The 22839-nt window shown below is 42.0% G+C and overlaps 2 protein-coding genes across 3 annotated transcripts in view; both read left to right on the forward strand.

Moving 5' to 3' along the window:
• The window catches only part of LOC104952328 (tetratricopeptide repeat protein 28), a 61529-nt gene extending 53114 nt beyond the window's left edge, over positions 1-8415 (forward strand). The window contains exons 11-21 of the mRNA XM_010779139.1: positions 1379-1523; positions 1641-1820; positions 1982-2523; positions 2828-3075; positions 3172-3296; positions 3617-3848; positions 4067-4143; positions 4784-4807; positions 5592-5721; positions 5842-5949; positions 6106-8415. Coding sequence (XP_010777441.1) covers positions 1379-1523; positions 1641-1820; positions 1982-2523; positions 2828-3075; positions 3172-3296; positions 3617-3848; positions 4067-4143; positions 4784-4807; positions 5592-5721; positions 5842-5949; positions 6106-7703 — 3409 coding nt within the window. The 3' untranslated portion in view covers positions 7704-8415. The remainder of the gene's footprint in view (positions 1-1378; positions 1524-1640; positions 1821-1981; positions 2524-2827; positions 3076-3171; positions 3297-3616; positions 3849-4066; positions 4144-4783; positions 4808-5591; positions 5722-5841; positions 5950-6105) is intronic.
• A 657-nt stretch (positions 8416-9072) lies between these two features.
• The window catches only part of LOC104952320 (phosphatidylinositol transfer protein beta isoform-like), a 25230-nt gene continuing 11463 nt past the window's right edge, over positions 9073-22839 (forward strand). Inside the window, exons 1-11 of one of the 2 annotated variants that reach the window (XM_010779125.1) lie at positions 9075-9150; positions 13095-13125; positions 14454-14599; positions 14806-14897; positions 15047-15054; positions 15171-15245; positions 15341-15424; positions 17517-17594; positions 20051-20161; positions 21308-21430; positions 22056-22134. In XM_010779125.1, the coding sequence (XP_010777427.1) occupies positions 9131-9150; positions 13095-13125; positions 14454-14599; positions 14806-14897; positions 15047-15054; positions 15171-15245; positions 15341-15424; positions 17517-17594; positions 20051-20161; positions 21308-21430; positions 22056-22103 (816 nt within the window). In that variant the 5' untranslated portion in view covers positions 9075-9130 and the 3' untranslated portion in view covers positions 22104-22134. Of the gene's footprint in view, positions 9151-13094; positions 13126-14453; positions 14600-14805; positions 14898-15046; positions 15055-15170; positions 15246-15340; positions 15425-17516; positions 17595-20050; positions 20162-21307; positions 21431-22055; positions 22135-22839 lie in introns of both variants that reach the window. The other variant, XM_010779126.1, reaches the window with a different exon arrangement.

Consider the following 22839-nt stretch of genomic DNA (forward strand, 5'->3'; position numbering starts at 1 on the left):
GTCGCCCTTTGTATCACCTCTCAGATCACACTTGAAGTGCCCAAAATAGGCAGCCGCCGAATGCAATCTTCAGTGTTCGAGTCACGGCTTTCAGTCTTTTCTTTACGCTGTCTCCCTCTACACTTGACACTCACCTTCTCTTGGCGTATCCCCTGCCTCCTCTCTCATTCTTCCTGTCAGGCTAACAAACGATTGTTTGCTTTCCCATGGAGGCTCATGCCAAGGCCTGGGAGAGAGACAGAGTGTTGGGAGGCTGGAGGAAAGCCAGTGGCCGGGGGCTACCAGAAGGGCAGGATAGATGTCTGTTGGCTGGGGCCCGGAGGAAACTCTGGCTGGTGGAACAGATGGAGAGAAGTGACATGTGCGGCCATAAAGCTCGGTCCGTGTGCCTACAGCACCAAAGGCTTCTTACCCCACGGCCACCATTAGCACAGTTATCAGTATGTCGCGCGTCTCTGCCTGTGGAGGGGAGCTCTCACCCCCGTCACACAGCAGACAAGCCTCAAACACACAGGGAACTATTTCTGTTAGTATTGCAAAAACACTTGTTGGAAGAGGATTGAAGGGTCTTACAATCGTAGAGAGGGACGCTGTAAAGATGAGATGAGCCCGCTCTCAGCCTCTTTTGGTTGTGATTCTGGCAAGCTGATAGCATTCAATGCTCCTTCATGTTTCTGTAGGCACTACACTACCACAGTGCAATACTGCCATCCAGTGGAACTTTTTATAATGACATCATGTTTTCTGAAGCTACGCTCATGTGAAATTACATGTAATAATAATAATAATAAATGGGATTTATATAGCGCTTTTCTAGACCCAAAGACGCTTAATGTGACGCTTAAAATGTGAGTTCACCTAGGGATTAAAGTGCAATAGAGATCCAGTACGGCCTGCTATCATCTGCCTTTTGCTCAGTTTGTTTTCGGATCTGACAGATATCATGTTAGGAAAAAAAATGGGTCTCTGATAAAGAGTGTTAGATCTCACTCTTCTTCTGCAGCAGTAAACTGCTACCACACACAAACTCAGAAGAGTTCCCTTGCTGAGTTTACATCGTGCGAGATATATATCTGATGTTATTGTATGCAGTAGTTCGACATGAAGCTTTTTCAGCTTTGTTTCCAGCACACATGCAAGGCTCATTTTTTGCAGATCAGCAAACATGAATGACAGTGTAAAAAAATCATAATAGGTAACAACATACACTCTATAATTGACAAAATGGTAATGTGAATATAAAATACAAATTCAATAAAATATAGTATATGGTATGAGTATTTTCAAAATGTGATAAACTGCCTCAAACAGCCTTGGGTCGCCAGCATAACAGTTTGAGGCACAAAAATACAAACAGCATTACTTTATGTTTGTGCAGGAGCTGCCAGAGTATGACCAGCCTGTTCAGTAACACCATGTCACCCACCAAAGACGGTACCTCTTCCCTGCCTCGTCGCTCCAGCAACCTCGGAAAGCCTCCACTTCGGGCACTTTATGATTTGCTCATTGCACCTATGGAGGGGGTAAGTACTACCTTTATGGGTCATTGCTTGAATATTGATTTAGTTGTGTGGCAGAGAGAAGAGTGTAAGAGGAAATGCAATTATGTGTAATGTTAAACTAATCCTTTTGTCTGACAGGGCTTGATGCACTCCAGTGGGCCAGTTGGCAGACACAGACAACTGGTGATGGTGCTGGAGGGAGAACTGTACCTCATCCCCTTCGCTCTGTTAAAAGGAAGCTCCTCTAATGAATACCTCTATGAGCGCTTCAGCCTCATCGCCATTCCCTCCATTCAAGGCCTCGGATCTAATGCAAAGGTTGGCCTTCTTGTTCATAAAATAATACTACATTTCGATTTGAAACTACGTGATGAGTACTTTAATTATCCACAGCTTCTACCTTTTCAGTGTCATACAACATGAAGTAATCTCTGACAGGTTGTAGCGGTAGAGTGTAACCTTTAATATTCTGCCCCTAGACGAACTCCCGGCGCCCTGGACCAGCTCCTTGCGGAGGTGTCTCCATGGCGGCAGTGGTGGGGAACCCCCGCCTGCCCTCACCTGTCATGGACCGCTGGCTGTGGGGACCCATGCCCTCTGCAGAAGAGGAGGCTCACATGGTGGCAGAGCTTCTGGGCTGCCAGCCCCTGGCCGGCCCTGCTGCTACCAAGGAAAGGGTGATGAGCGCCCTCTCACAGGCTGAGTGTGCTCACTTTGCCACCCACATTTCCTGGAAATTAGCAGCTCTGGTGCTCTCCCCGAACCCTGAGAGCGTGCCTGGTGGGTCGAGTGCCAGTGGGGGAGTAGGGACATTGGGGAGAGGGGCCGGGGGAAGGAGAGGCAGCAGTGGTCGAGGCAGGAAGGGCTCCGGAAGCGGCTACACCATCCCCGAGTCCCTCCACATGCAGGATGACAGCAGTGACGTGGAGAGCATATGTGATAGTCCGCCGCTGCAGGAGTTCCTGCTCACAGCTGCAGATATACTGGACATGAGGTTGCCAGTCAAACTGGTGGTGCTTGGGTAGGTTGGCTGATTAAGGGAAACACATTTAAATAGAGTCTTTATGTTGATTTAGGTCCTGAATTTTCATTTTATTTCTTAAAGTTTTATGGGAAGGTCATTTTATGTGTAAATCTATGATGAAATTAATCACTCAATAGATGTGAAGTGATGATTATATTATAACTATTTTAGAAAAATGAATTAGAATGTAATATAATAACCTGGACAGATAATAAAAGCAAATAATGCTTGAAATTTTATTTTATTAAGCATTTTATAGCTTTCTTATTAAATGACCCACTGGTGTGTCATTTGGCTACAGGTCGTACCAGGAGTCCAGCAGTAAAGTGACTGCAGATGGTGTTGTGGGATTGACCCGGGCCTTCCTGGCTGCCGGGGTGCAGTGTACTCTCGTGTCCTTGTGGCCTGTCCCTGTCGCAGCCTCCAAAGTTTTTGTCCATGCTTTTTACACTGCCATGCTTAATGGGACCAAAGCTAGTGCAGCACTGGCAGATGCCATGAAGAATGTCCAGAGCAGCAAGCAGTACTCTCACCCCTCCAACTGGGCAGGTTAGAGATGTGATTCACCCATAATTCTACATTCCCATGATAAAAAAAAAGATAACTTTGAAATTAAGCTCTTTTTATTGCAATCTTTCTCTTCAGGATACATGCTGATTGGAAATGATGTGAAGCTTAACAGTCCCTCTTCCCTCATTGGCCAAGCTTTGGCAGAGATTCTACAGTATCCAGATCGAGCACGAGATGCTCTGAGAGTTTTACTCCACCTGGTAAGATATGGACCCAAGAACACACACACACACACACACACACACACACACACACACACACACACACACACACTATATATTCATCACTTTTGAGAACATTACCTTGACTTACATTACATTGACTAACCGAAACAGTAACTTTTCCTGGAGTCTTACATAGACGATAAATGCTACTTAGCTAATCATATCCTTAAACTAAACCCTAACCTTAAACCAAGTCTTAACCCTAAAATGCACACTTCAGGATTTACTATATGGGCGTAACAACCAAAGACATGTGAAAAAATGATGCTGATGCTGCACATGTCTGGTACTTGCAGGTGGAGAAGTCTCTTCAGAGGATACAGAACGGCCAGCGGAACTCCATGTATACATCCCAGCAAAGTGTTGAGAACAAGGTGGGGGGGGTCCCTGGCTGGCAGGCTCTGTTGACAGCCGTGGGCTTCCGTCTTGACTCTGTGGGCACTGGTATGCCCTGTGCCGTCTTTTTCCCCACTGCGGATCCAGGAGACAGGCTCCAGCAGTGCAGCACCACTTTACAATCACTGCTGGGTAAGCACACCGTCCAATGTTTGACTGATTGGGTGATATGTGTTTGTTATGATATGTTTTAACGCTGTTTTCCATATACAATGTAGCCAGCTCTGTCCTCTTTGTTTCATATCACTCCACAGTCGACCTGTTTAGTCAAAGCGCTACTTAGTTTGGGGGTATTAAGACCATGCCTTGTGTGTGAATAATGAGTATCTCTCTTTGATCCCATCCCTCAGGTCTGCCGCCGCCAGCTCTCCAGGCTTTGTGCAAACTCATCACAGCTTCAGAGGCAGGAGAGCAGCTCATCAATCGGGTAGGCCCCTGCAGCTATGAGAAAATGCTGCTGGAGTTTTAAGTCTAATGCACCAGATAGAAGGTGGTCTTTGTCTCAAACACCTTTGCTATTATTCATTGTTAGGAGCTAGTAGGTCACTTCCTTTCACTTTCTCTGAAACTCTTATACTGCTTTGTACCACGAGGTTCTCACTCGAACAGAATATCCATTGCGTGAGTTAATTACGTCAAGATTCAGTACTCTTAACGCACCAGCAACTCATGCTGCAGCTTAATCTGCATTGCTGTGCAGCACAAAAGCCGAACGAGCACTTCAAGTACAACATCTTTACTACAATCTAAGTCCTGTTCTCTTCTACCCAAGCTTGTGACCCAAGAAAATTAATCCCTCTTTACGTGTGGCATGTGGCTGTCATATGCTCACTGTAAAGTGAAAGACTATCCAGTTAGTTGCTAATTAGTTTTTGTTGCCCTATACTGTGGATACTGGTCTCAATGCAGAGAACACCAGACATGCTCAACCTAATCTATGTACTGTATGCTGATTGCATCGAGCTGTAAACACTTCGGTTTTTACCTGAACCCTTGTACCCTTTGGCCTGTGTGCATGCAATTAAAAGCCTTTTCTCTCTCCCCTGACCCTAACGTGTGATCTGAAGGCTGTTAAAAATATGGTGGCAATGGTAAGTGTGCCTTCACCTACCTGCACTCTTTCCTATCCTAACCTTTTTCCTCCAATCTCCACTTAATGTTCTGCAACACTGAAAAAAAACGTCTTTCTTAGAAGCCGCATGACACTAATGTTCAGCTTTGTTGTTTTTGTGCTGTTTTGCATTTGCATTCATTGTAGCCAAACAATCATTTACTGTGTTTCTTTTTCTTTTTCATTGCTGGTTCCTGCAGTCAGATCTAAGGGATTTTTAGTATTAAAAGATTAACAACCCTGGTTCATTACAGTTCAGAGGAATGTCTTAAGGTGGTGAAGGGGATAAAGCTATGATGTAAGAGAAAAACTCTCATAATTGAGCAAAAAATAGAGTCAGCAGACGAGGCATGTTTCTACTTTTAGAACAGTTAAGTCACGTTAACAAAGGTGTCTCTGTCCCCAGCCAAGTAATCCCAAACATAACAGGCAAGTGTGCTCCCAGGGAACTTGTAAAACCCCATAAAGCTGACACCCTTTCAGCTCGGCTCTCCTGCAGGTGTTCTGTTGATCTCAATACTCAGAAAACATTCGTTTTTTTTTTTACAGTAGTTCCGCAAAATATGTTTTGCTCTACACAGAGGAAAATAAATATTTATTGAGAGCATGCAACTATAACACTTTGATGATTTAATTGTTGGTCTCAAATCATGTTTTCCCATTAATTTCATCAGTAGATTTGACCAGTTTATTGTGTTCCTGTAATCATTCATAACCACACCACGCCTGATTTCCCTGTTTGTCTTATTTGTCTTCTTCTCCAGCTCCATCAGGTGCTAGTCCAACTACAGACAGGAGAAAAAGAACAGGATTTCTCCCTCCAGCCCATTCAGGTGTCCATCAGTGTGCAGCTATGGAGGCTGCCAGGATGCCATGAATTTCTGGCTGCTCTTGGTGAGTCAACTGTTACCTAAGAAAACCTTCTAACTTATCACCCACCATTCATCCATGGGGACTCTCAGACTCAGTGGCAAATGTATAAATTATAAATGTTGATTTTTTTTTTGTGTGCAGGATTTGACTTATGTGAGGTAGGCCAAGAAGAAGTGGTGCTAAAGACAGGCAAGCTAGCCAACCGCCGCACCTTGCACTTTGCTCTCCAGTCTCTGCTGGCGCTGTTTGGTAAGATGCTTTTATCCTCTTGTTCATTGTATCATTTAAGTTCTTTTAAATGTTTTTTGATTAGGCATTTTAATCATCAATGTGCATTCAATCTTGCAATCATGTTGTTTTCATCAGGTGTCACATGATTTCCTTTTCTCCTTTTCTCTTGTCCAGACTCCACAGAACTGCCCAAGCGTCTAAGCCTGGATAGCTCATCTTCCCTTGAGTCTCTAGCTTCAGCCCAGTCTGTGTCTAACCCCATGCCCATGGGATACTCAACCCTTCCTTTCTCTCCTCCTTACCTGGACAATCAGGCCTCAGATGCCATCTCTGTGTATAGCCTCAGCTCTGTAGCCTCCTCCATGAGCTTTGTTTCCAAGACAGATTGTGATTTCCTTGGTCATCGGCAGCGCGGTGGGGCCACAGCACACTACTCTATCCACAAACACCCTCATGTCCCCCGCAGTCGCTCGTCTCCTCATGGGGCAGCTGCAGCGGCAGTGGCTGGAGCCCGGGGGGATGATGAGGAATATGAGGGCTTTTCTATTATCAGCAGCGAGCCACTGGGAAGCCACTGTGACTCTCTGCCCCTGCCCCCAGGCCACAGCCAGCGCCACCGTGGAGGCAGAGGGGTTGTTGGTGGGTCCAGCACAGGAGCAGGGAGAGGCTACACTGTATCAGTATCGTCAAGGGGCAGTGTCAGCACCCCCACATCCCCCGTTAAAACATGCCTGGTGCCCAGCCCAAACTCACCATTCCAGAAGGTGGGAAAGGTGAGCAGTTCAGATACAGGTGAATCGGACCAGTCCAGTACTGAGACGGACAGCACTGTCAAGTCTCAGGAAGAAAAAGCTGTCCCTTTGGACCCTCAGGAGCTGGCACAGAAGATTCTGGAGGAGACTCAGAGCCATCTACGGGCTGTGGGTAGTCTTCAGCGGGCCGGGCCAGAGGGTGCAGCAGCTGTAGGAACCTCAGTGCGAAGCAGCACCTTCCGCTCTTCTGAAACTAGTGCGTTCAGCCGTCCTAACAGCAGTGCTAGTGGCCGAGCTCAATCTTCCCCCAGACCCAAACCTCCCTCCCGTTCCTCTTCTCTTCAGAAAATAAGCTCTGGCTACAACAGTCCTGCAATCTCTGAGTCTTCACAAAGGGAGGGCAGCCATCCTTCGCCCACTCTGGACAGCCAGTTCAGATTGAAGTACCCAAGTTCTCCATACAGCAACCACATCTCTCGCTCTCCGAGTAATGTGTCTCCCATTTCAGGTCACCTTTCCCCGACAGGAAGTGCTCCATCCCCTGCCCTGTCGTACTCCTCTACAGGCTCTACTTGCTCTACTTCGGCTGATATACCTGACTTGGACCGGCTACGAAGAGGGGTCATTGATGAAAAAGTCCAAGCTATTCACAATCTGAAGACCTTTTGGGCTAACGCTGCAGCCCAGCACCAGTCACACCTAGGTCCTGTCAGAGCTGTCCACGGTGCTCCTGGCCCTCTTGCTTCTGCTGGCAGGGATGTACTGAGCCTTCTGAACCTCTCTCCACGTCGTTGCTCCCCTAATGATAACCAAGACAGCCTGGAGCTGCGGGAGCTGGGGCTGCAGTCACTAGATAGGAACAACAAGAATGGACACAACTTCTCCAACCCTAGACAAGTGGCCCCGTCACCCACAATTTCCACAAGCAGTAGCCCTGGTCCTCGTTCTATCCGACTACCTGCTGGCAATGGATACAAGTTCCTGTCGCCTGGGAGATTTTTCCCTTCCTCTAAATGCTGAGACATTTAAAACGGTCCCATACTTTTATCTATCATTTAATATCCTGTGCGCTGGAGGAGAGGGGCACTTTTTGAGGACTACTATTGGTCCACTAAGTTTGACTGACAGAAGGATTTGATTGGTCGGAGAGCGTGATCCCACAGAGGCACATGAATGCTTTAGAGAGTGTCTTGTCTTTGTGCCCATAACACTGTAAATGGCAATGAGAAATACTCAACGACCTGATACTGTGTTTGTGTGTAACTGTGTGTCAGGTAGATGTAATTGCCATTTGGTATTTTTCTTTGCTGTTTGTGTGGGCCAAGATGCAACAGACTGATTTTCTCCATTTTATTTTATGTTTTTAAATGTAATGGTTATTGTTATTATTGTTTGTTATTGTTATTAATATTATAATTATTATTATTATTATTATTATTATTATTATTATGTTTTGTAAATTAATTCCAGTGTTTCACAATCAGTATTAAGCGTTTTTATATTATTAAAAAGTGAACAAACATGTACCATGTAAAGAAGGATAGAGTGGGAAAAAAAGATTTAATATTTTTTATGAAATCAAAAGGGCATTTTGCCTGATTTCTTTGTGAATTGAGTGTCTGCTCTGAAGCATGGATTCTCTTGCTATTCAATGTTAAGTACCATGTATGACTTTTTAGCCCATGATTTTTTGAGATTAAACATGAAAGTTTAATGACAACCATCTGTCATATATCAGTAAACTGTTTCAATAAAAACATCATGTTTGCTTTCTTGTTTGCTGACTTTTGGCTTATTCTGTTAAATGGTGGATATATAGAAATATAGATGGATAGATATTACTTTTACAAGTCTTCTTCGCCATAAATAATGTCCTTTTGCAAGGGTGTCACTTGCTGTTAAAAAGTAGTGGGACAAAGAGGGTGAGAATATTTCTAAAATGGTCGGGTGGGTAAGGTATGAGGTCACAGTAGATACATAGGAAGAGTAATGGAAAAAACAGGCAGAAACTAGAACAATAATTATTTAACGTACTGATCAGTGCATGCATGTTTTTGGATCCTTTGAGAATTAGCAGGCAAGGGACTTCTAAGCTTTGGACGATGCAAATTCATGTATTCTATTAACATTGTTTGATGTGTCATATGTTGTGTAAAAAAACTACTTGTTGCAAGTTGTTTGACAGAACAATTATGAGGACATAATCTCCAGCGTTCCCAGTGTAAAGTGTTCTTCGGGAAAAGTTTTGTAGCTCAAAAATGTTTGGGGGTTAGTACCTATTTTTATACAGTCTATTGTTAACACCAATTAGCTGGTCCATCCCATGCCTACTTCTGCAAATCAGGCTCAGGGGGGAGGGACCCGGGGCCCCTAGCTGCAGCTCATGACGTCAGCAGCAATCAGCGCTTGTTTGGAAGTTGCTGTGGTACCGAGAGGAGCGAGCTACCATGGTCCTCATCAAGGAGTAGTAAGTCCGATGTTTTCTCTTTTATCCATTATCTTTTTTGAAAACGTTAAACCAACTGCAAGGAGTGTTAACAGATTCGCTTGGGCTGGGCAGTTTTTTTTACCTAAGTTTGACACTAATTAAAACTTTTTTATCTTGGCTGTGTCACTCACACGAGGGAAGGGTGGGATTGCTCTAGAGCTGCTGTGGCCTACCGGCGTTGACAGCGCTATGGCTCTGTGTGACAGCTGCTGTTGTACCTTACAGTTTCTCGTGGTTTCACATTCAGTTATTCGCTTCTAAACTCTTCAGTCTATGCTTCGTGTGCTTGTTTGTTCAGATAAGGGTAACTGCATGGGTTCACTCCTTTTGTGAAACTTAAACTTAAGTTGAGCTACGAATTAGCTCACGGTTTGCTAATGCTAGCCAACCTAACGGTATAGCGTTGACATGAATGGATACCACTTAGCACTGCTAATGCTATAATTTGCAACGTTGACAGTAAACGTTACACATGTTGGAGTGTCCACTAATCGTATCCAAGACTTGGACTAAAAGGCAGATTTGTTGGTTCTCGCATTGAAGGAAGCTATTTCCATCAACTAGCCTGCTAGCGGTAGTAACGTTAGTGTTTAGATAACGCTAGCTTGCTGTTAGCTGTGTGAGTTATGAAGTTGGATCTAAAGATGCTGGTGTTGACATTAAAGACATTAATGGCTAGGACACTAAGCAAACCCTCAGCAGTTATTTAGTCATAGTTAGAGTCGGACTTGTGTTTATTGAGTGCTTGCTGAATTTGGAAATGTAGTTTGTTACTTAACGTTCAACAGTAAATAAACTGTTGCGTTTTGTGAGACAGGAAGTCTATAGGGTTACTGTTTCAGGCTCGAGTTTTCTTTGATTTCTGCTGCTATATCTTAATGAACTATACAACTAAAAGCCTGTACCACAGGAACGTGACACATGTCTAAAAATCAAAACACCGATCAGACACCACAATGTTGCATACTATTAATGCATCAATTAAATAAGAGCTTAATTGTACAAATCAGCAACGTTTCAAAACATGTCTCGGGTTTGGTTCAGGCCTTTCATCTCATTTGCTTGAATATTAAAAATATGTGTTGGCATTTGTGATTAGTGGTTTTATTGGGCCCTTTCTATTAGATTTGTTTTCCTACAATTAACCTCAACATGTCATTCTGTTTTGCATATTGCAAGTACTTATTTACACTCGGCTGCTTGTTGTTGAGGCCTAATGGGTATTTCTTAAGTCCATACAGTACATTTAGTTCTAACACCCCAAAAAACGGTTAATCGATTAACCTAAATGTACATATCCTATATAAAAAAGAAATGTGGGAAAAATGTTGACAACAAAAAAAGAAACATTTAATTTTTGGAAATAAAAAAATACATGTTCAAATAAGTAGAAACCAAGTCGAATTTGTCAAATGTATTGAACTGGTGATCACAGTTTGAACAGTTGAAAGCTATAGGCCTACAGCTTTCATGCTTAAAACATAACTTGGTTTTTAAATTAAAGAGGGATCATACACGAACAACATAACGGGTTAGGGTAACGTAACCCTATTACAACAGAGATCAACAACCTATAGCAGGGCCTATGCACAGAATGCAGCTATTCAATACTCATTCCTGTTTAAGAATATGAGCATGTCTACTCAGGGGAGAGGCGGGTGCGGAGGCGATTCACAATCAGGCCAGCTGTAGAGAAGACTTTACAAACGTATTCATCCTCTTGGACCGTAAAGTAGAACAATATGAGAAGGTCTGCTTCATACAGAGTAGCGTTACCAAGCCATCCCTCACAGACAAAGTGTCACCTAGTCCGTGCAAACAGCTCCTTTTTGATCAGTATCTATCGCGAGAGAGAGATCAGCACCTGCAGCTCTGCCCGCTGTGAGGACTGGTGAGCGGAGCAAAACACACATTTAGACCTAACACACTTAGCTATGGCACTGTCGTATACATTGAATTATTCCATTTGATCATATGTAATCAACTTAGGTACCCCTCCCAAAAAAAAGTAACTCATATTCGAATACCTGAATATATTCGATTAATCGTTCCCATCCCTAGTATGAACTGTGATTTGTAATAGTATATTTTTAACACATTTTTCGACTGTAGTTGAAATAGTGTTAACCCAGATAAACCTTCTATTTTGATTTTAGTTTCCTAGATTTAAGAGTAGCTTTATTAAATAAACACACCTGTTTATTCCACATTTTAAATGGATTATTGTGCACACTGAACCTTTCCGTAATTTACATCTTCACAGATTATGATGGTAAACTTCCAGTTCTCTTTACGAATGACTAGTTATTGTATATATTGAGCTCTGGTTCAAAGGTTATCTTTGCCTCTTTCTGCTCTTTCAGTTTTCTGTCGGGTTGAAACATTGTCTGTGCTAAATAGAACAAGATTAATATTCTGAAATGGTATAACCTGCACTAACTGAATGTATTCACATTGATTGCTGTGAACCCTCATTAGGTTCCCTTTGTTCTTGATTAAGTCGCACAACACAATGCCTTGGTGTTGTTCGCAGATTGTAGCAGCTGCCTTGAGAGATACAGTCATGTGTCACTATAGGTGGCATTGTGTAGAATAACCCTAATTCCAAATATCTATTAGAGTAGTGTTTATTTTGGACAAAACACTTGATCACGGTGTCAACGTGGTCAAAAATGTTAAAGAAAAATTGCAGTCAGAAATGATTTATAAAGAAATAAAACAGAGCACCAAGTGTCAGTGTTGAATACAGCCTAGCTTTAGATTCATGCATTGAGAGAACTTCCTCTGCCTACTTGTACCACCTCTTGCACTGTATGGTTTGTGGTCATTGACTGAATTGTCATGCTCATCAGGGTAAATGATGCAATTGGTTCTAACCCTACAGTAAGTACCATTGCCTCACCCTGAAGTAACAGTACACTACTCTAACCATGCAACAAGAACACACTGTCTTTTAATGTTCTGATATCTTGTCGGATACAAATGAAGATATTGTTGTTGTCAAAGTGCTGTGCCTGCTGTCACTTGTCTGCAGCACATTTGTTGTTTTTAAGAAATATTTGTGACCTAAAATGGCCCACTCCTTACATTTCCCTCTAAAGTCGTCTTCATTACCCAACTATTGCTCTGCTCTAATGATGGGTTCCTCTTTGGGATGCCACTAATTATTCGAATATTCGTTACAGTCTCCATAATCGAATATTATTTTTAAAAATCGATTTTATTTATATCTATTTTTATTAATATTTATGTATTTTTTTTTCTGGCTTAATTTCAACCAAAATATAGACTAATGCTAATAATAGTAATAGTATTAATAATTGTAAATGGCCATTGGTCACACCACCAGTTTGTTTTACTGTAAACTTGGAGGAAGCCTGCGTGCAGAGCAGACTGCTGCTGCAGCGCTACACACCGACCACGCGTGGGGGGGGGCGGGGCTGCGGGTCGGTCGGTCGGTCGGTCGAATAATCGATTATTATTCGCCAGGGCTGCCGAATAATCGATTTTTATCATGGTCAGTTTCTGGCAACCCTAGTTCCTCATGTTGCTGAAGTCAGCAGTTTGTCAAACTGTGCAGTAATGGTTGTTACCTCAGGAAGAGCCACAATGACTGGCTTCCTGTTCTCATACAGTCAGAAGCGTGAATTATTGACGTTATTTATAATGCATGGTAGTGGCAATGCTGCCTCTTCAGCAGCGGTTAACTTTGTTCATATTGTGTGGAGATTGTTTAGTGTTTAAGTGTTTTTAGAAAGTGTATTGTCTTTCTGCACCTGCCTTGAGTATTTTTAGAGGTGAAGTTATACTCGTTCACTTCAAAAACAATAGTGCAGTGCTTCTGACAGAAGTGCCTAATAATAAACTGTGTCTTTAAGAAACAAGTATGTTTGAATGTAATCACACTTCTCTTTCTCTTGCAGTAGAGTGGTTTTACCCTGTAGTGTTGAGGAGGTGAGTAATCGGTCTCTTCATTACCTAAACAACTAGATTAATGATGTCAAATGCTCTCATTTCATTTATTTCTTCTAACTTTTTTTCTTGTATATTTTCACTTAGTCACATTTATGTCTGTGGCAAACAATGGCTCCAAAAAGTGATTGCCACCTTTTAAAAAAATAATATTTTAAACAGTTCAAAAATACTGCTGCAGCACTTTGACACTTTGACCACATCGACTCTATTCTTAATATTTGTTTATATGGATCACACATGTTCTTATTAAGAAATGTGTCTTTAAGTTTGAAGAACATCAGATCAATGGTATAGGATATCTATAAATGTTATTTGCTTCATAGTTGGACACATCTATATTAAGGAATTGATTTTGTTCACTAAAATACATGTTACACTTGCACCTTATGATCTGTTTTATTATGTAAGTGTGTCAGAGTGGTGGTTTATAGGAATTAGTCATTATACCTCATTTTAATCAATATTTCTCAAAAGATTATTAATCCTCTCAATTAACTAATGGTGAATAATAAATGCACCTCTATCTAATATTTCCAGTGGTTGGCTTCTGGTTGCACGTTAAGGCAACACGCTTTCATTAGGGGGAAAAGCATCATTTGTTAATCATGTGTGTTGCGTAACGAGAGCTGGATTTATTCCTTGTGTTTATGTCATGAGTCCCAGACTCTCAGCCTGCTGCCTTATATGGTCATTTAAATATCTTGGTCACTAATGTCGCATTTTAAAGGTCATACCAAACAATGGAAAAATGACTATTGTCTTCAGAATGGAAACACTAGTAAGAGCTCTGGTAGTTTAAGCAAACATCCGCCCGTCTGGTTATCCGTCTGTTGTTCAAACATCATGACATGCGACACTCGTTAACTTGGCCTGCAGACTGAAGGGTAAACTTGTAATGCAAACAGACTGCCCAGATTAAGCCTGCTGTGATCGTATTCTGATTTGGAAAGACAGCAGTATATTAAAATAAAAAGACGCTTGCTCCCACACTAAAAGTCTTACACAACTTTCTTTGACTATTGAGTTCTGCTGTAGTTTGTCTTGGCACGTTATATAAATCTGCAATTTATTAGAGTGCCATCAGAACAATGAGAGTTTCTACGTTTCATTTTTTTAATGCATATCAAGTGCTGTGTCTCTATAATCATAACATAAGACACAGCTGTAACCTAAAAGTGGATCCCTACCACGACTTTGGGAACCAACAAGTGGCCTAAATGAGCTGGGACTAATGAATGATTACAATTAAAGCTGTAATAAGAAATGACAGAGTGACTGATGATTTATTTATTTATTTTCTGTTGCAGTACCAAGTGGGACAGCTGTTCTCCGTGGCTGAAGCGAGTAAAAATGAGACGGGTGGTGGTGAGGGCATTGAGGTCCTCAAGAATGAACCCTATGAAAAGGACGGCGAGAAGGGACAGTATACTCACAAAATCTATCATCTAAAAAGGTGTTTGTCTGTTTTGCCTTCTCAAAGTGTAATGGCATCGTGCTACCAGGCAGTGGCAGCATTGTCTTATCTTTGTTGTGAAGGATTTCAGGTTTTTGGTTTCCTACCTGCACAATAGAAATTCTGATAACTGAGGTAATACGTCTTCCCTCTCCTTTTCTTTCCCTCCATCTACCCGTCCCCCCTCCTCTTTACCCCGCCTCCAGTAAAGTCCCAGGGTTTGTCAAGGTGTTTGCCCCTGAAGGCTCCCTGGTATTTCATGAAAAAGCCTGGAATGCCTACCCCTACTGCAGAACCAGTGAGTCCCCTCCTTATATCACTCGACCCTTGCTTTACCCTGAAAACCTAAGTCTTCTCCTGGTAAATACATGTGACTTTATAGTGTTTTTATTTGTATCTAATGGTATTTTTTTCTCTGTTTTCTCCTCATGCCTCATCTTGATCCAGTTGTGACGGTAAGTAGTCTTAATGGCTCTTAATTTGTGGAACTAATTCCTTCAACTAAGTTTTAGGTGCTTCTACATACTCGGTTTATACCTTAATGTTATATCCTATCACCTTTTCTCTCTAGAATGAGTATATGAAAGACAATTTCTTCATTAAGATTGAGACGTGGCACAAACCGGACCTTGGAACACAAGAAAATGTGAGTACCTCTACACCTTATCAAGATTCATTTACATTTGAATATCAGATTTGTGTTAGTAAGCTCATCTTACTTTTTTTGTCATGTTTGCTCAGGTGCACAAACTAGACAGTTCCACGTGGCAGAACGTAGCGGTGGTGCCCATTGACATCGCAGACAGAAGTGAAGTGTCCGCTGCGGTAAGTCGAACCTCTTCTTGCACAGAAGTTAAAATACAAAAGTTTGGCGCCTTCAAGTGGACAAGCCTGGTCATTACAAAGCAATCTGCTGAACTAATCCACTTCACATAAGGAATGTTTAAATTAGCGTTATTTAATAAATGTTTGATAATTAATCATCTTTTCATTTTAATGTATTTTTCTTTAGGAGATTAAAAATATATATTTTCTTCAGAGAAACATTAACTTTGAGTGAACATTTTTAGAGAATATATAAATGGAAACATCATTACTACTAATCAATACAACTGTGTGTATTCAACTGATCAGCATTCGTTATGTCTGTGTTGCTTTATCTTAGTGAGTTTTACTAGAGAATTCAAATAAGCCTTCAGGCTTTCTTGTGTTTTTAACATTTGTAATGTGTTTTAAACATCACATAAGATACATTTTAAACAATAACCAGAAGCTTGGATACCATTAAACATGTCTTTCTGGCTATCAATGGATGGCAAGAACCGACTATATAAAATAGCATGATGTAAATACATCAACATAAGCACCACTAGATTGAAACCTTTTGAATCTTTTAAAAACCATACACACAATTTGTGCAGCCTTAGATGCCCTCTTTGATATTTCAAAAAATATTAATGAGCTGTTACTTGATACTCATGGAATCTCTGAAATCTTTTTAGAAGATGTTGCACGTTATTGCTGTTATTTGACATCACATTGCCTCATTTCACTGTGTGTGTGTGAGGCCATTTGGCTGAGCAGCGTTGCTCTCTGAGTGTCTGTACATGTTTGTTTGCGGCGGGTAGTTAACGAAGCGGAGGTGTTTGCCTTGCTGGAGGAGTGTGTTGTGTCTGAGGGCCCTATCAGCTCTCAGCCTCAGGCATGGCTGCAGGGCCTGGGGCGTACTGCCAGCACAGATGAGTTTGTTAGTGTAATTAAAGCTCACAGCGCTTCGTATGCTGGAACCAGACAAATACACACTCTTGCACTCTAACACACACTGTTCTACTTGTGGAGTAGCTCCTTTTCGTCTACCACGGCATATCGATTCACAGGCCTCATTAGTGCAGCACATCGTATTGTTATAGTGATGGAGCTCTCAGCATTAAAACAGCCAAATTATTGTGTGTGTGTTTGTGTTTACGGTCGGGCTTCTATCTCTTTCCACACGTTTGGCACCCTCCTGTTGGCCGATAGCCCTGAAAAGTAGCTTTTAGCTGCAGGCGCATCATGATTTATTTAAAATTGCTGGGCCCTTGAGCTGTTAGTAATTTGAAAGCCATTTCATTTATTTGTATTACTATTTCTCTTGCATTTTTTATGAATTCAACTTTGTCACGTGCCCACGTGCTTGGCATATGTGCTCAGTATTTGTCTAGATGCTTAAAACATATTTATGCCATGAAACCAAGATCTTTCTGTGCTATGGCAAATAAATGGTTAGTTCAAGAAAAAAGGTTTAGCTGGACATAACTGTGTGAAAAGATATTGTAAGGAGTGTAATTGCAGTTAAAGCAGCTGTACTTACAGTAGCAGGCAACACAAACTCAGCACATGCAGGTAGATGCAAGCAAATTCACGTAAATGAACTGGTATCAGTGTTGCCTAATTAAACAGACGCTGCTGGTGGCATGAACGCCCCATAGAGTCTTTTGTCTCCGAGCCACTTAAGGTTCAGCTCAGGCTACATTACATTATCTCTGAATCGTGGAGTGTTTTGGAAAATGTGTAAAGTTAGTTAAGAGCACAGTGAGGGAACAGCAGTGTTCGACAAACGTGGCATTCTGTTACCTGCTGAATGCGCTAATGAAATAAAATGAAACTATCTTTTGGTTGGTGCTTTGTATTAAATAATATTCTAAAAATAATGTCTAAATCTTGACCTTCTTTCTTTTTTTCAAAAGTTAAACATATCATGCTGATTTAAAGGGATTTCTTTTTGCTGAATAAAACAAAACGCCTATTCATTGCTCAAGTTATGATGTAGCAGCATAAAAACATTTAAATCAGGAACACATTACCTCAGCTTGTTGAGCAGTTTGTCTGCTAAATATAATGTGCTATGTATTAATTATATAAATTGCTCTCTCTGTAGGACTACAAGCCAGATGAGGACCCTGCCAAGTTCAAGTCAGCAAAGACCGGCAGAGGACCCCTGGGGCCCGCCTGGAAGGTAACACTCGTGAGCTATGCAAGTCACATATTGCATTCAAACACAAATGGCAATTATTTTCACCAGAGATGAGCAAAGATATAACCCACGTCTGACCCCCAGACTGTTTAGAGAGGATACATACCTGGTTATTATTCAGCTGAGGTTTTACTTGTTATTTTGCCACTGTAATTGCGTAAGACCTTGCATAATCTGAGCAGACATTTTCCAAAGCACTAACACTAATAAGTACACGTGGTAATAAAATGGAAAGAATATGGAACATCTGTAAATCGGTGGTGAGCAGACTGTCCTCCCCACAGAGAGGCCTGTGCCAACTCTGAAGAAGCTGAAGGGTCGTGCTAGGAGACACTACGCATGCAACAAACAATATCCCACTGTTAAAAGCCAAACACATTTACAGCAGAAGGTATGTGGGAGTCTCTCAAACACATTGGAAGTGAGTCCAGCAGTCTGAGAAGCAATTATTGAGCTGGGGGGTGTTCGGTGGTGCCAGCATCAGGCTGTGGGGAGGCTACTCTGCTACTGGTATGGAAGGATTAGGATTGTGAGATGACAAAATGAATTAAGGAAAAGACAGGAAATCTTTTAGGGGAAAACCTGCTGCAGTGTGCAAGACTGCTACTTGGGAGAAGATTTGTTTTCCAGCAAGACGAGGACTTCTAAAAAATAAAGCCAAAGCTACTCTGGGAAATGCATAAATGGTCCAGACCTCAATCCAATCAAGAATTTGTGGCTGGACTTAAAAAATGTGTTTCACTCACGGTTCCTATGCAGCATGACAGAAATGGTGGTCCAGATGTTTGAAATGTATGTAGACCTACATTATTTTGTGTTTTTAATTTGATACCTTTCATTAATTTGGATCAATTTGTAGAGATATCTTTTAAAAGAGTCCTTTTTTCCCACCATCGCCCGTTCTAATGTGAACAGCTCTGTGCACAGGAGAGCACTGAGCTGGAGGAAGGCTAGACTGGGGTAGACAGATCTGTGAGGCGGCAATTTGATGAAGACAAATCACCTCTTTTCAGCCCTAATTGGATGTAATAGAAATTTCTAGTCACCGGGTCAGATAAAGGTTTTACTCTGAGCTCCGCCTGCCACGCTGCGGGACAGAAGATGAAGACACAAATGGGAAAGAAGCCGTGTCAGGACATGGGTTCTAAATTTGACAAGCAGCAGTTCTGTATAAAGACTGATGTATTTTTGATAGAGGGTGATAAGTCAATAAGATGTTGCTGCTCCACACAGAGAAACTTTGTCAGGAGTTGTGTTGCTTTCCCCTCTAAACCCTCCGTACCCCGCAGCCTCACAAAGGGTCCTGCTCACTGTGGGAGCACGGAGTGTTTCTACTCTGCAGCGGAGCCCTCAAAGTTCACCATGGGGGAAACTTTTCTCTGCTTCAAGAAGTCAAGAACAAAAGCACCCAAACAGCTTTAAAAAGTATGAATAAAGAAGCACAACTTCTTTGTATTTTGCGTTTTTAATTAGATCACTTTCCCGTCCGCTATGGACATGGAAAAAGACTGTTTTTGAAAAGGTGAGGGGAAGAAAAAAAGTAGTTATGTGACAACACAGGCACAATTTCTGCCAGCTTCTCAGAGCAATAAAACTCTTGTCTATCTCTGCATGCACACATGCTTGCATATCGGTACCCTTTGTATTTCTGAAAACTTCTGCTCCTTTGAGTGGGGCACAGAGAGGGAGAGAAGAAATGTCACCGTAAGTGTTTTGATGTAGAATCCGTTTCATGTGAAGTTCTCCTTTAGCGATGACAACTTTTCTAAACCCACTGCAAATTTAGAAATGTTTCTCATTCCCCCCCCCCCTCTCCCGCTCCCCTCCATGATCGCAGCATCAAACGGCAGTGGGATGAGGGTGATTGAGGCGGGTCTGTGGCATTTTCTCTTGGAATGCCGAGCCAGAATGAAGTGATTAATTAAACGGGTGTTCTCGGAGGGAGAGTGTGTTCTGGGGGCGAGGAGGTCCTAGGTGTTAATAATGTAACCAGCTTTGCACCGCGACGCCTTTTTATCTGCTTTCCGTGGCCACAAAGGCATGCCTGTCGGGAACGGTGTCGCTGTCAGGGCGGAGGCAGAGAAATGGTGCCTTCATCTGGAGTTTATCCACTTTGCTCTGCCCCCACCCCCCTCCTCTGTTTCTTCTCTTCACAAGGAGACAGAGTGCAAGCGGCGGATGGATTTAGAAAGTGTGTTGTAGATTAGGGCTCTGTTATCTCTGCACAGCACATCTTCATGTTGATAATTATTTCAGCAAGCTCCATACCCAAAGCATTATGTATTAATGATTTTTGAGCTTTGAATGTTGCAAAGATTAGTCTTAAATCATATTCTTTCTTCTGTTTTTAGGAAAGTTTTTCCTGCGTTATTTATTCTGATAGTGTCAAAAGTGAAGACTTATGCTTCGGTTTGTTTCTGCTGTTCTTCTCCGAACAGAAAGAGCTGTTTAGTAAGACGGACTGCCCGAGGATGTGTGCCTACAAACTGGTCACAGTCAAGTTCAAGTGGTGGGGCCTGCAGACCAAGGTGGAGAACTTCATCCATGAGGTGAGAGTGACATGTTCACACAGTTAAACTTCACACAGTCGATTATCTAGGCTCTGGCTCTGAGAGTTAAAGGTTGCCGAAGCAATTCCTGTTCCTCTTGACCGTCTGACTGACCAATACAAGTGCTTGTTTACGTAAAGTCTTTTGAATTGAAATGTATCATAAGTGTGTGTTTCTGTTTTGACACATTTGTTTTGTCCCATGTCATTTATACCAGTTTACGTACCTTTTTTATACAAGAATACTCACTAGGCATTAGGCTATAAGTATGTGAGAACTAGGGTTGACCCTGTATTCCACCGGGTCCGTCTGCGCCGCGGTGACCCGGTGGAATATAGGGTAAGGGCGGACTGGCCATCTGTGTGTTCAGGAGAATCGCAGAACGGCCGGCTCGGTACGCTGACGCCCGGCACCGGCCCTTGATTTTTTTTAAAAGCATCACGTAAGTTGCGCTGACAGGCGACAGAGGTCCACAGTTGCCCCGCAGCGAGGCTCCCCCCGCCCTCCCGTAGACAGTTCACGAGCTCAGTCACTTCATAGCTTGCCACAGGCATAGCTCAGTTAAAATAAAGCACAGCTATTGTGCAATATATTTGTATTGCATGTATATTTTTTATTTGTAAAAATGTCAGTTAAAGCTTAAAAGAATAAAGATATTTTTGTTATCTAAACGTTTGAACTCTTTCTTTTACAATTTTGGAATCGAAACGGGGAATCGATAAGAACCGGAATCGATAAGCAGAATCGGAATCGATACATTTCAAACGATACCCATCCCTAGTGAGAACTGACTCGAAAATAAATGCAACCTTCCGGTGAAAGTGATTTCTCATTCTTTGATTAAGTCAGTCAGGTCTGTAATATTAGATCAGATGCATAAATAAATAGATTTTCCAAAAATGTGATAATTAATAATAAACACATTAAATGATTAAATACTGTTGACTGAAGAATGAAGCCCTTTAAAATATCTAAGTACAGATTAGTTCAGTACAATCATCAGACTGGTATGCATTAGGGTTATACTCTATGTATTATGTATGGCATCATAGCCTAAGACTATTGAGATATTATATGTAACTCATATCCCCCCAGCCCTGATTTGAACAGCTAAGCTCTAACCCAGACTACCTCTGTGTCCCTCAGCAAGAGAAGAGGATCTTCAATAACTTCCATCGCCAGCTCTTCTGCTGGATTGATAAGTGGGTGGAGCTGAATATGGCAGATATTCGTCGTATGGAGGCAGAGACACAGAATGAGCTGGATGAAGTGAGTGTATCAAATGAAATGACCCATTATTTAAAATAAAACCCCATGCTACCTAATGTACTTATTATTGATGACGTGTCAGGAGCGTGCAGATTACACACCACTACATTTCATATCCTGAACTCGAAAGGAACCAGTAGTACACCTTTTTAGTTTTTATTCTGATGGAGCTGTTGTCTTCTAAGCATTAGACTTACAATAGTTCAATACACTAGAATTATCTTAGGGTGATAAAACAGGAAGCCTGCTGGAAAACATCTTTCCCGCTTAACCCCATTAGTTTCTGTTTTTAAATAAAGTCTCTGTGCTTTTTCATCCCCTGGTCACAATACCTGCTGGGCTGTGAAATACTAAACATATTGAATTAAAGAGAAGGATAATGACATCCTGATTACCGTTGCTGTATCATTTGCTTCCCAAAGAGTAACAACAATTTGGCACCCTTTTCTCTGACATTTTGCAGAACCAATATTACTTCCTTGATCCCTAATGCATTTCAGAATACATTTTGAGATACATATTTAACTGAAAGGAACAAACCTTTCCATGGTTACCTTATCCTTGCTTCCCCCACATGCTTCCTAATCATCATTTCTGTGATTTACTGTATTTCATTTTTGTCTAGATGCGTAAGAAAGGCTCTTTGCGAGGCACAAAGGCTGCAGACCAGTAGCCAGGCCATGTGTAGGTCTGAGTGTTGCTGTGTAAGTTCTCTCTGGTGCAGACCAGTCTCTCAGAAGCTCTCTCTGCTCCCTGTCTCTGCTTCTGTAACACTGCATGCTGCCTTCACTCTGTTCCCTTCGGTGTTCTAAGAGGCTCACTATTTCTGTCCGTGCATGTGTGTGCGTGCATGCTTTCACTTGCAACGCCGTAGCTCAATGTGAATTAGTTAATCAATAACACCAGAGAAATATGACGCATGTGCTAGGTCGTTAGGTGTTTTGCTGACCTAGTGAAAATCTTCTACCATGAGTGCCTGTTGCGTATGTGAACACACCAGAGACTGTACATATATACGGTAAACACTTGCAAATGCCTTAACATCTGGGCCAACCTTTGTCAGTATTACACATGCTATATTTTAAGAGGTGGCCAGCACTTCAACACATACACAGAAGGTATGCTCTCTACCAGTACCTGCATGCTTGTACTCCCCATAGAGCAAGTCAAGGCACAGAAGTAGAAAAAACAGTCCTATATCAAATTGAAAGCTTTAATTTCTGTGATTCACATCCTCTGATTAAACCTTACCACTGCTTTGCTCTTGGAACTACGTTAAATATCAGTGTGGGAGCTTTTGGCCGTACAAGGAGAAGAAGGGAGGAATCTGGGCCGAACTGGCCAAAGTGGGCCGGGCTCAAACATTCCTGGCCAACTTGCTGCATTCTGTGCTTAGACCCCCCCCCCGC

The sequence above is a fragment of the Notothenia coriiceps genome, unplaced genomic scaffold (assembly GCF_000735185.1).
Source record: "Notothenia coriiceps isolate Sejong01 unplaced genomic scaffold, NC01 NC01_scaffold00019799, whole genome shotgun sequence".
Lineage (NCBI taxonomy): Eukaryota > Metazoa > Chordata > Actinopteri > Perciformes > Nototheniidae > Notothenia > Notothenia coriiceps.